We start from the raw sequence: 14,043 nt of genomic DNA, 5'->3' as shown, positions 1-14,043 counted from the left end.
TATATATGTATGTATATGTATGTATATATGTATGTATATATATATATATGTATATATGTATGTATGTATATGTATGTATGTATGTATGTATGTATGTATGTATCCCAAAGTGAGTTATAATATCAAATTTATCCTCACCTAGAGGTGTCAATGGGTCAAGCTAGACTGGCTCTGATGCGGCCCACCAAGCCTATGGGCTAGGCCAAGCCTTAGGCCTACATAGTGATAGGCCTTCGGGCTTGACCGTACCCATAAAAATTTTAAAGCTCAAGGCCTGATTTTATGTATATAGAGTTGAGCCTTAGTTGGGTTGCCCGTTTAAACAAAATTTTATTTTTTAATAAAAAATTTAAATACAAATTATTTTTCAATTATTAAAACCGAAAATAATACCTCAAACATTTTATTGATGATTTCTCACTTATAAGAGAGGAATATTGTGGTTACATGATTAAAAAAAAATATTATAACATAGTATAAATATATTAAATTACATACTATAAAATTTCAAATATAAATATAATATACATACTATACCATTTATCTTCTCGTCCTTAACGTTTGAATTCTTCAAAAATATCTTCTATGACTCGATTATGTAATTGAAAATCAACTTTGACCTAATTCTTTATATATATGATCATTTTGATCATGTTTGGATGTAAATTAAATCATGTATCATCTAGCACACATTCATCGACACCAAAAGTGGATTTTGATGCTATAGTCGACATCGAAGGGGTTAGTAGATCTCAGGCCATGAAGAAAAACACAAGAAAAGTTTTTGTTTTGTCTTTCCACAGTGCCAAAATATCTAGTTTCTTAGTATTATATCGTTGAACAATTTTTGGACAATGGTCAATATTAATATAATTATAAAAATTGATCGTAATTTGTATTCTGACTTGCGGTTTGCTTACCTTTGGGCAAAAGCAACCATATGTGCAACTTTTGTCTCCCTTAACTATCGGAACTTACCTTTGGTTTTGAACTTTGTCCAACCTTTCCATATTTTTGTTTAAAAATGTTATACATTTCTATTAAAAAATCTTGAACATAGTCAACAAAATTAACATTGTTGGTAATTGGTAAATTATCATTAATAGCTTCAAATAAATTTTGTAGTCCTAATGTTTTTGCCTTAGGATCCAAGACAATAGTTGCAATATAAAATAAAAGAATTTTGCTCTAATATTTTTTAAATTTATATTCTATTTGCCTAGATATATTATGGAAAGTATTATGATCCCTACCCTCTTTAAAAACATCACTTATTTCTAACTTACTATACATTAATGAACAAGTAATTGGATAATATGCACCTGAATAATGGTCTATGGCTATTTTCAATGGTTCCAACATATTCATTAGAGTCATAGCAATCTAAAATGATTTTCCAACTCTTCTAATTGGGTACTGAAGAACTATATTATAAAAACTTCATACCCTTTGCATGCGTTCAATATGAGATATGCTGAATTCCACTTAGTTTTAACATCTACTTTTAATTTTTTTTCATCTTAACCCTATTGATTTACATAATTCATGATATGCTTGTATTTATTATAGAGATGATGAACTGTATGCAATGACATATCTAATTGTTTGTATATGTTTTTTAGTCATACTCAAGCCATATTGAACTATTAATTTAATAACATGACATACACATATAATATAAAATGATTTTCCATTAAATGGAAAAGATAAATGATTAAACATTAATTCAATAACTCTATCATTATTTTTGGTATTATTAAAAATAATTAAAAAAGTATAATTATTAATTTTATATTCTTAAAACATAGTTGCTAATGCACGATAAATTGTAAGACCATCATGCATATATTTTAAATTTATAAATGCAATAACTTTTTTGCGCAACTATCAATCAAAATTAATGTAATGGGTTGTTAGACATAAGTACCCTATATCTTGATTTATAGTTATTTATAAATAAAAAGTTATTAAAATAACACCATTAAAATTACTTAATTCTCTAATAACTTTTAATTTCATTAATTTATAATTTTTAAGGATGTCTAATCTAAGAGTTGACCTATAAATTCTTTTAAATACGGGTTGAACACTATTTTGTATAATTCATTCTAATATTTCGTCTTTTGCATAACTAAAATATTGATAAAGAGCAACAACATACCTAGTCATGTAATCTAACATCTTTATTTGATTGTATATGAAAGTTGACATTTTCCTCATGTGTCCAGAACTGCTCAAATCTCTTGTTGAACTGGCACTAGGACGAATGGATTGCAATCAGGTGAAGACAATTTGTTTTTGCCCTCTGAGCTTGTGTGAAATTTTTTTAGAATAATTAGTAATATGTCAATGAAGATGTCTTGTGTCAAAAGCCATTAGCTATTGAACCATTTCTACTTGTGGCAAAAGTCATTCTAGCTTCTGCTTGTGTTGCAGAAGTCGTTTTATTTTAATTTTTTTTTAAATGTTACAATAGTAACTGGTTGGTCCATGGCCTAATGCCTAGGCCTATAGCTTGGCCTGAACCTTAAAAACACAATTGACACTTCTACCTTCACTTTCGAGTCTTCCTATAGAACAGGTCGAGTCTTTCTAGGTCGAGCTGTTTTTTCATGCTTTGGGCTAGACTGTGGGCTAACTCGACCTAATTGACACTTTTACCTTCACTTTCAACCTTAAAAACACAAGTTTTAACTAGCTTTTCACTGCAAAAATAGTAGTTGTTTTGTGAAAAATCTTACATAAAACTCATTCTAATCTAGGTAAGTGTTGATCCAAACCTCTAATCTTATCTACATTTTGTTTCACAATTGGAAACCTTCAAATTTATAGCACACAAACACTGTGATTTTGTTAGGGAAATGAAAATTTTTGATAAATGTTGTTTTTTATCAGTTAAATTAGTTATGCATTGATAGATCAACTAGAAAAATTTATTACTTAGTTAGAATGCATGTTTATGATGTGTTTGGCATGAAATTAATGTTGAACACTCAACTGGTGAAGAATGAAAGGTAGGTAAGTCTCGCTTGGTCTAGGCAAGACTTGCCAAGGTTACAATTGTAATTTCCCATTTTATTTCAAAAATTATAATTTCCAAGTTAATTTGCCATATTATAATTGTAGGTTTTATTTTCATTTCAAAATGGAGAAAATTGCATTTATGATTTAGTTTAGAAGACAATGGGTTATAAAAGATGACAATGTAATGAGATATGTTGGTGGGAATGAAAGAGTGATTTGTATTGACACAAGCACTGATTTTGAAAGATTTATTGAGAAAATCTATTATCGTCTGATAATCAATTGAAATCAATCACATGTTCACACATTTATGTTTAATGAAGCATTGTTTATTGGAAACCATATGAGATTCAAGATGATGACAACGTTGAGTATGCGATGTTGGTAACAAGTAAAAAAACTATGATTGACACAACTTTACATTACAAAATATTGATTTGAAGGAAAAGACAATCTTAAAGAAGAACAGGTTGATGACGAACAAATGGAGGATTATCTGCAATATAATTAGGCATAATCACACAATTTTCAAGAGTATGATGTGAATGATGATAATAAAGATAATGAAGATTATGATTATGATGCTAACAAAATGATGATGATAATAATCAATTCGTAAGTTTTGTGGAATTTGAAGAGATGTATGATACATTGATCGAAGACCCTAAGATGTATGATGCACGAGAAGATTTTAAGAGAAGTCCAACCAATGATTGTAATTATGGGGTTGAGTATAGTGCAGGATGTCATGGCTCACTTGATCATTGAGCATATGTGGGAAATAGTGATATTCCTAATCCGTTTCAATGGCTTCATCAGGTCATAGAGAGGCACTAGAGAGCTAGAGGTTAGACACTTGTGTGAGGGATACTCGAATATTAAGGGAGGCCATAGGGATATAGGGGCTCAAAACATGAGGGAGGAATGGCATGATATGATTGAAGAGTCATAAACTGAAGGATATGCCCAGTCAACATCCTAATCATTATAAGGTGCAGTAGGCTCCTCATCTGATAAGGATGTAGGTGCCTCTTCTCCTAAGAAATCCAATGCCGATATATACCACTTTATCTCCCACTCAATTTAAACTACTGCAATATAAACCATCAACTAAAAATACATGAATAATTTGCTTACTTATAGGAGAAACCTCCAATAGTATAGGTAGATCAACCTATATCGGCAGGATAACGGTCATTCACTTCAACATTCGAGGAACCCCATCATCTGCTATGTGATGAACATAAGTCCTAGGTTTCCCAACATTTCATAAATTGAATATTGTATAATGGATGATTAAACTTGATTAGCATTTACAGTCGTATGTAATAATCTAACTGGATTAATTATTCTATGGTTACATGAAATGCTATTAGGAACCCCTTCAACACTTAATTAAGTATAGAAGAGAGTTTAGGCAAGACAGGTACTCCTGTGAACATGTCTTGTACCTGGCATGTATACCCTACCAAATGGAGTTTGTTATCAAACTCCAGACCACTAAACCCTAAAGATATCAATTGAATGCATTAAGGTCATCGACTAAAAATAATATGCTATCTTGAATCACATTCTTATTGTTTAACCTTTAGAGTCTAATATGCAATAAAATAATATTGCAAAATTAACAACATTCTCGTCACTGTTACCCCAAATCCGTGACTCAACTTCCCTTTAAATGTCTAAATAAGTTATTAATTTTACACCTGGAAGCTTAATTAGGGGTGTCCTAAACAATTTACATAGGCTGACACGTTTGAATCATGCCCTAAGATAAAACTTGTGACGATTACAAATTCCAAAGGGCTGAAATAGATATCAATGCCATTTAATTTAAACCAAAGTTCTCTATTTGTGTCCCCACAATTAATTAAACGCAATAACATTGAGTGTATAAGTATGATACTAAGCCAAGTTGTCTCCAATCATAAGAAGTGCCCGAAACATGTTGTTCAAAACATTTCTCTTTGGGTTATTATTAATATCTTGTTAATGATGCTTAGTGTGTCCTTTTTCCTATAGAGCATCAATTGGATCTGAAATGTGTGGGCCTCATGGATCTTGTACATACCCTTTTAATGGTTGACACCAAATCTTTGAAAAAGGACAAAAAACATCCCTTAGAATAATAACACAAATTTTCACCAAATTGAAAAGTATACATACTGTGAACAGTAATAGGTGAGAGTATTTTTGGCCCAGACGAGCTTTTTTTGCTTACTTGTTCATCTAGACATCTCATATATTTGATGCAAATCAATCAAGTTTTACCATATCACAACCAACAAATCAATCACATAATCGTAAAAAAAGGTTTTTCGATAAAAAAATTCATTTCTAACTTAAAAAAAAAATCATATTTTACCTAAATCCAAACCCTAAATCTAACACCAAGCCGCTAACAACAATGACATTTTCCAATGATGGACAAAAGTAAACACTCATAAACACACCGATAACAATTTTTAAACCGAAATATTTTTAACCCAAACGCAACCATAAACAAAAAACAATTAATCTTAGGTCAATAACCAAAAAAGCACTCACCTTGCTTGTCATTATAACATTGACCATTGCTAAAATATTAAGGAAGATCGACTGACCAACACAAAAACCTTTTGGATTGGCTATGTATGGAGTGACTGATGTTGAGATGTAAAGGGAAATGAAATATCGCCTAGCATGAAAGCTGTCATGCATAAATAGTTTTTGCCTGATACGAAAGAATAAGAAATGCATAAGGGTTGGTCAAAATAAAGGTTATTATAGGGAGTCTGTTGTTTTTTGTGGTATAAATGTTAATGACTAAAAGGTTGAGTATATTTGTATAGGCATGATAAAATAATGGTAAAAATTTCAATTTCTCTAATATTCCACTAAACGAAATAGATATATGATTCAACATTAATTCAATTATTCTATCATTATTTTTTGCATTATCAAAGGTAATTGAAAAAATGGAGTTATTAATTTTATATTTATAAAAAAAAATTAGCTAATGCCCCATAAATTGTAACATCACTATGTGAATATTCTAATGACACAAATGCAATTAGCTTTTTGCACAACTATCAATCAAAATCAATGTAATAGACAGTTGCGTGTAAGTATCCTATGTCTTGATTTGTTACAGTCCATAAGTCAAGTAATTGAACAACCCCATCAAACAAAGTTCTCTTATAATTTTTAATTTAACTAATTCAAAATTTCTAATGATATCTGCCTTAAGAATAGATTTAGAAATTTTTTTAAAAGTAGGTTGAATATTATTTTCCATAATTTATTTTAAAATATCATCTTCAACATAAGGAAAATGTTGGTTCGATGATACAACATACTTGACTATGTAATCTCGCATTTTAGTTTGATCGTAGATGAAATTAGACATTTCTCCAATGCGCCCGAAACTACTTAGACCTCCTATTGTATTGGCCTTGTTGATGGATCGAGACCTGGTGAAGACAATTTCTTGTTTTCCTCTCATCTCGTAAGAATTTTTTTTAAATATTTTGTAATATGTCAATGAAGATACCTAATACCACTAGAACTAGCACATGTCAAACATGAACCATAATGTTTGCACATTACTTGTCGAATAAATCTCCCTTAGATCGTTTGCATTATTTGATTGAAATGATCTCACACCATAGATTTTTGCTTTTTTTTTCTGCTCAAGTTGTAATTGTCCTACTTTCGTGTGTTGGTACTCTTGTTTCACATGCATTGTTAATAATATCATCAGTATTATAGTATTCAAACGGATTAAACTCATTTGAGTTAGGATTCATTTGTAATATTTTGACAAATGAAAAATAATGATTAATTCACAAAATTGTAACAAAAACAGAAACTAAATTCTATACACAAAGAAATATTGATTACGAATTTGAATTCAGAAAGTTTGAGAATGAGAGAATGTGAGATTAAGAATAATGAGAGATTGAGAGAATTAGTGTATGAATTTTGGAAGAGGGAGAGGGGTTTATATAGAAAAATTTTGTTCAAACAAATATATAAAAATTTAAGTTGCTAGGTCAAATGGCTTTTGTGACTGCAAAAGTCGTTCTGCATCTATAGAACTTTTTTAAAAAAAATTGTTTTTTTTTTCAAACGGCTACAGTGTTAGGCTTGTAGCACGACCTGGACATCTTGTGGGCCTAACATGGCTCGCTATAGTAGTACACCATACTCACCCATGCTGAATCATTAGATCAAAATAAAGAGACCCAGACCTGCCCGATCTATTTGTCAAGTCTATTCTTATCGAAAGTCTTTCAAGGCTTCTATATATATATAAATATATATATATATATTTGGATATTGAATTTTTTACCTTTTTTTAAAACCATGTATACATATGTGTCACCCATCTCAAACCTTAAGCAAAAATATCACAACAGTAACTTATTTTCTCAAAATACCCTATTGATGTAACTCATATAGAAAGAGAGAATACACAATAATAATCTCTCTCTTTTTATTCAGTCTATAAAGAGAATACACAATCAGTGAGAGAAACCATTATAAGAGATTTAATTTGGATCTGTGATTTCATATTGTTAGATTGTTTAATATTATGATTTCATGTTGTTATATTGTTTAGTGTTGTTTTAATATTGTTATAATATTTATTGATGGTTAAAAAATACGAAAATTCAAGTGTAGATAAAAACCAAACGAAAAACAGGTTGACGTTAACGCTAAAGCTTAGTGTTAACGTCAACTTATTTTTTGTCTGGTTTTTATCCAGACCTAAATTTTCGTATTTTTTAACCATCAATACAACATTATAATAACACTAAACAACATAAAATCGCAACATTAAACAATCTATCAACATGAAATCACGGGTTTAAATTGAATATTTTATAATGACTTTCTCTCACCGATTTTATTATTCAATCACATGTGCCTTTTTTGTTGAATAATTTTTCATATTACAAAGATTTTTTCTCTTGTTGGAAGCCTGAGTAAAAGAGAGAGATTACTGTTGTATATTCTTTCTTTCTGTGTGAATTCCATCAATGAGATATTTTAAAAAAATAAATTATTATTATGGTATTTTTATTTAGGGTTTGAGATGAGTAATATAAATATATACATGGTTAAAATAAAGGGTAAAAAATTCAACATCCCTTTTTTTAACATTGTACATGTTCTTTCTGTTGTTTCAGTTTCCCTTGAACAAAAGGACTTAATGTTAGAATCTAATTCCAGTGATTCTTCCACAGAGAATATCAGCGACGAATCCTCACAGTATGAACTTTTGGAGTTGAAAATATTAATAGGGTTCTATAACCGTCCTAGCAAGGATCATGAAGTGGCAAAACTTAAGAGAAAGTTAGAGTTTACCGGAGGAATGCTACCACTTTAGGCATCTTCCTAATTTCTTTCTCTGTGCCGAGGAAAAGGAGATCAGTGATCGTAGCACAGGCAGAAAAAGGAATTGATTCTTCAGAACAAGAAACACGAAGCTTCAAATGGATACAACATGAAGTATGTGATATTGGTAGTAGTTCAAACCACAATAGCTTGGATAAAGACGAGGGGATAAAAGGGGAAAGAAAGGAACGAACAAGAAAAGTAAGTCCCAAAAAGATGAAAGTCCCAGTTCCACGACAGCCGGTTCCGGAGGTAGAGGAGGAAACTCCATGCCAGAAAGATTGAGAGCTATTGTTTAAGAAAAGAATGGCTTGGATATAACATTTATTATGCAAAAAACATTAACATCGACAGATTTAGTCCAGCAAAACAATCATCTTTCATTACCAAGGAAACAAGTCAAGACTCATAATTTCCTTACTAACGAAAAGAATGACATACTTGATGCGAAGACCCATAATACGATAAGCGTAGTAATGATTACACCACCTGGGAATCCTATCGAGTTGACGTTGAGGAAGAGGAGAATGAACAGTACTTTGATGTATAATTTCATTGAAGCTTGGTTTAAGAAGGTCATCGATGATAAAAGCCATAGATTGGTAGTTGGAAAAATAGTTAGACTCTGGTAATTTCGAAGCACGTCAAAGTTGAGTTTGTTTTAGATCGTGATTGAGATTTCCGTTATGGATTCAAGGATTATTCATGATAATGTATATGTGTGATGGGTTGAAATACTGGATGTTTTTAGCCTGAATTTCATACTGTAGTATATTAATGAATGGCAACACAAAGCGTCTTTTAACAATAAGAATAGAATTTTATGTGAATTTAAACAGAATTCCAGCTCGATGCAGAATCTTTCAAATCTAGCTTATATCTGAGTAATCTTAAACTTTTTATTATGCTGACTATGGGAAATTTTTAAAGTTATTTTCTTTTTTTAAATCCTATAGCTTGAATCTAGCCTACTTGCTTTGACTACCATGATAAATCATCTATAAAGAACTCTGTAAAACAACTTATACATTTCATAATCGATACAAAACGTACAAACTAACAACCAATTTATAGGTGTGAAGACAGGGAAACCAAACTTCAAGAAATCTTAGGTGGAAGGTGTGTTAGAGCAAATCTACAATAAATCAAAAGATGAGTGCTAAATAAGTGAGTGATGACTATGCTCGCATCTCAATCTTATAAGGAATCTTGATCGCACAACCAATCTTGATTGCATCACGATATTCCAAATCGAATAATCTTGATTGCATTTCATCTAACAAATCTTCACTTCTTGATCACTCAAAGGTTAGACCCAACAGTTAGAGAGATGAAATCGACGTGTGGTGATATGGGTGATCATCTTTGCTCGACACCAACTAGTTGTAGTTGAATTACCAATTGTACTTTGTCTTAAATTTATGGGAATTTTGTCTAAGAGAATAAATTAGGCAGGGTAAAATAGTCCAAATTATTAGTTGAATGACTTGTTATTTTAACTGAGTACAATAACATATATTACTTTTCAGCTTGGCTATGAAAGTACCAAAATTTTTTTACTAGCTAATGAACCAAAGATAATACAAAGTTAGATTATCGGACATTAGTGGAGTAATGTTTCCCTTGGGCAGTTTATGACTTTATCCACTACAAGAAAAGTATCTTATAGGACGACTTTATACAGTACTATACAAAGAAATGAATTATAATTTGTACAATTCATGGAATATTATCCAGCTATCCTTGGCAGTGGCATTGGGTCTGTCTCTAACCAGGGGTGATTCAAGTTTAGGACAACTCAAGTTTGGTTTAGCTTGAAAGAGTCAAAATTGAACTCTAAAAACTCTTCTCAAATTAGTTCAAGTTCAGCTTAATTTTAGGACAATCAAATTTGAGTTTGGCTCGAGTTTAGTTATAGTATCAAGTTAAACTCAAACTAAGCTAAGTTTGCTATTGTAGTCAAACTGAAATTGATCAAAACAATGTAGGTTTGATGCGTATTACTTGAAACAACTATATTGTTTTAATTGATTCAACTAAAACTTTTTCAGACTCTCAACCTTGACAAGTCAAACACGTCTAAACTTGAGCTTAAGCTTAATAATATAAAACCTTTAAGTTTGAGCTATACTAAATTGAGTTTTGTTTCGAACTTGTTTGAACCGAGTTAAAAATCAAACTCTAGCTAGTTTAATTTGAATCTACCCTTCTCTCTAACTCTCTTGTTCAACCTGTTTTGAAAAGAGAAAAAAAAAAAAAGCTTTTGCAGCACATTTTGAAATTAACAGATGATTTGGTCACTAAATGATTTGATATTAACTAGAGTGCAAGATTCCAGTATACGGATAGATATCAAAATAACAAGTTTAAGTGACTTGAAATTATTCAATCATGATTGAGTTTGGCTCGAGTTTAGTTATAGTATCAAGTCAAACTCAAACTAAGCTAAGTTTGCTATTGTAGTCAAACTGAAATTGATCAAAACAATATAGGTTTGATGCGTATTACTTGAAACAACTATATTGTTTTAATTGATTCAACTAAAACTTTTTTAGACTCTCAACCTTGACAAGTCAAACACGTCTAAACTTTTGCTTAAGCCTAATAATATAAAACCTTTAAGTTTGAGCTATACTAAATTGAGTTTTGTTTCAAACTTGTTTGAACCGAGTTAAAAATCAAACTCTAGCTAGTTTAATTTAAATCCACCATTCTCTCTAACTCTCTTGTTCAACCTGTTTTGAAAAGAAAAAAAAAAAAGCTTTTGTAGCACATTCTGAAATTAACAGATGATTTGGTCACTAAATGATTTGATATTAACTAGAGTGCAAGAATCCAGTATACGGATAGATATCAAAATAACAAGTTTAAGTGACTTGAAATTATTCAATCATGATTGAATAAGGAAACGTAATTTAGACAGAATAAAACAACTCTTATTATAAATTTGTGAGTCAGTGACTCTCTTGTCTTATAATTTTTTCTTCACGTTCTTTCTTGTTGCTCTAAAAACTTCTTCTTCCGCGTCAACTTTCTCCACTGGTAAGTTCTTGATTCCCATTTCTTTCTTTCTCTTTATTCTTTTTGTTTTATTGTAGTTTGGATGCATGATCCTTTCCAGTTTAATAAAGTAGATAGTAAATATTTAATTTTTTCTTTTATATATAAGTACGTTATAGGATAATATAGCTACTCCGAAAACATGAACAATGACTATGATTTTACGGCATACAAGATATCCCTAACAATTAGGAAAGAATTAAAATGTAAGCAGTGTCTATGAGGGAAGCAAATTACAATGTAGTTTGGACTGCATTCGGATTTTCTAGAGTGTTTGTCTTCTACGTATCCACTGAAATTCTTTCAAGCATTGTATTTTTTTAATATTATATTTGTTCTTTCAGTTGTTTCAGTTTTTCTTGAACAAAGACTTAATGTTTTCTGAAGACATGATGGAATCTGATTCCAGTGAATCTTCCACAGAGCATATCAGTGATGAAGCATCACAATCTGAACTTTCGGAGTTGGAAATATTAAAAGGTTTTCATAAACGTGCGAGAAAGGATCCTGAAGTGGCAAAACTTAAGAGAAAATTAGAGTTTTACGAGAGGACTGGTACCACTTTAGGCTTCTTCCTACTTTCTTTACCCGTGCCGAGGAAAAAGAGATCAGTGATCATAACACAGAAAGACAAAGGAATTGATTCTTCGGAACAAGATACAAGATGCTTCAAATGGATGAAGCCTATAGTATGTGATATTGGTAGTACTTCAAACCAAGGTAAGTTGGATAAAGATAAGGAGAAAAAAGAGGAAAGAAAGGAACGAAGGAGAAAAGGAAGTCGCAAAAAGATGAAAGTCCCAGTTCCACGACAGCTGGTTCCGGAGGTAGAGGAGGAACCTCCCATGCCAGAAAGATTGAGAGCTATTGTTGAAGAAAAGAATGGCTTGGATATAACATTTGTTATGCAAAAAGCATTAACATCGACAGATTTAGCCCAACAAAACAATCGTCTTTCATTACCAAGGAAACAAGTCAAGAATCATAATTTCCTTACTAATGAAGAGAATGACATACTTGATGCGAAGACCCATAATGCGATAAGCATAGAATTGATTACACCATCTGGCAATCCTGTCGAGTTGACATTAAAGAAATGGAGAATGAACAGTACCTTCGTGTATAATTTCATTGGTGCTTGGTTTAAGAAGGTCGTCAATGACAAAAGCAATGGATTAGAAGTTGGAAAAAAGGTTAGACTCTGGTCGTTTCGAAGAACGTCAAAGTTGTCTTTTGTTTTAGATTGTAATTAAGGCTTACGTTTTGGTTTTGTACTATAATATATTAATGAATGGAAACACAAAACATCTACTAATGATAAGTAGCCAAAAAACTTATTCCCACTCAATCTCTCACTTTACAAGTTTCAAAATCTCAAATATTTATCTATAGATTATTAAAATATATAAAATCCGTTAATTCTACAGGAAAGAAGTGACGAATCTTTCAAATCTTCATTATTCTCTTAATCTTTTTATTATGCTGACTATAGGAATTTTTTAAAGAAATTAATTATTTGTTAAGAAATATAGAGTATCAATGCAGTAGTTGGTTGACTTCACTTATATCAGATAGTTTCTGCTATATTCAAGATTAAATGCAAATGAATTTCCCTCTTCGACAACAATATTTCCTATTTCTTTTTCGGCTCCAGGAAATCAAAATACAGCAAATTATTAGCTGTTAAAGTCTTATTAGTTGTCGTAGAATAATTAAAGTACAAGAAACCAATATTCAGTTAGGTATCAAAATAGGAAGTTCATCGGATCTGAAATTAGTCAATCAAGATTGACTCAGGAAACATAATTTAGCCTGGATTTGTTAAAAGTTTTCAATGTTAATTATGATTTTAATTTAATAAAATTGGGTAACTAAAATAGTCAATAAAAATAAATTTAATACACTTAGTGATTATGAATTGGGTGGACAACATTAATGTGAGCTTAAGCTCTATTGAACCTATAATAGAAGAGTTAATTAATCTATTATATATTGGTTAAATCTTCACTCCAAAACCACATACAATATAACTTGTTTCATTGAGAGTTGTCATTCACGAAGGTTTTTGAAATGAAAGGTCAGTCATAACATATTTTTAATTTTCAGGTGATTTTCAAAGATTAATATATTCAAATTGTATGATGTTACAGATATTCTTATAATACTAAAAAATTTAATTTTGATTTAGTATTTTATAATTTATGGCTGCATCATATGAATTTAGGGTGGTATGATTTTATCTATCTTATGCCGAGTAAGTCTAACAGGAATAAAACCACTCTTACTATAAATTCGTGAGTCGTGACTCTCGTCTTATAATTTGTTCTTCACAGTCTCGTTTTGCTCTGTAAAGTTCTTCTTCTGCGAGAACTTTCTCCATCGTTATTAACTGGTAAATTCTTGATTCCCATTTCTTTCTTTCTCCTTTTCCAGTTTTATGTTTTGTCGTAGGTATACAAACAAAGAAATTAAAAAGAAAAAAGAACATCTGATTTTACACTTCAGTGTAGATACATGATTCTTTGCTATAAAATAGAATACAAAGAAAATGTATTGTTTGCATATATATCCAGAAAT

At 30.7% G+C, this 14,043-nt stretch overlaps 1 protein-coding gene across 1 annotated transcript; it reads left to right on the top strand.

Annotated features, from left to right (window-relative positions):
* Positions 1–11,840: 11,840 nt before the first annotated feature.
* LOC123208549 (putative B3 domain-containing protein At5g35780) lies at positions 11,841–12,719 on the top strand. Its single transcript, XM_044626080.1, has one exon. The coding sequence runs from the start codon at positions 11,841–11,843 to the stop codon at positions 12,717–12,719; it is 879 nt and encodes a 292-aa protein (XP_044482015.1).
* The last annotated feature ends 1,324 nt before the right edge of the window (positions 12,720–14,043 follow it).

Source organism: Mangifera indica, chromosome 2 (genome assembly GCF_011075055.1).
Source record: "Mangifera indica cultivar Alphonso chromosome 2, CATAS_Mindica_2.1, whole genome shotgun sequence".
Lineage (NCBI taxonomy): Eukaryota > Viridiplantae > Streptophyta > Magnoliopsida > Sapindales > Anacardiaceae > Mangifera > Mangifera indica.
This window is presented reverse-complemented; position numbering and strand designations above follow the sequence as displayed.

Excerpts from the sequence above, each read along its gene's own strand:
- LOC123208549 (XM_044626080.1), top strand. The coding sequence starts at position 11,841 with ATGTTTTCTGAAGACATGATGGAATCTGATTCCAGTGAATCTTCCACA.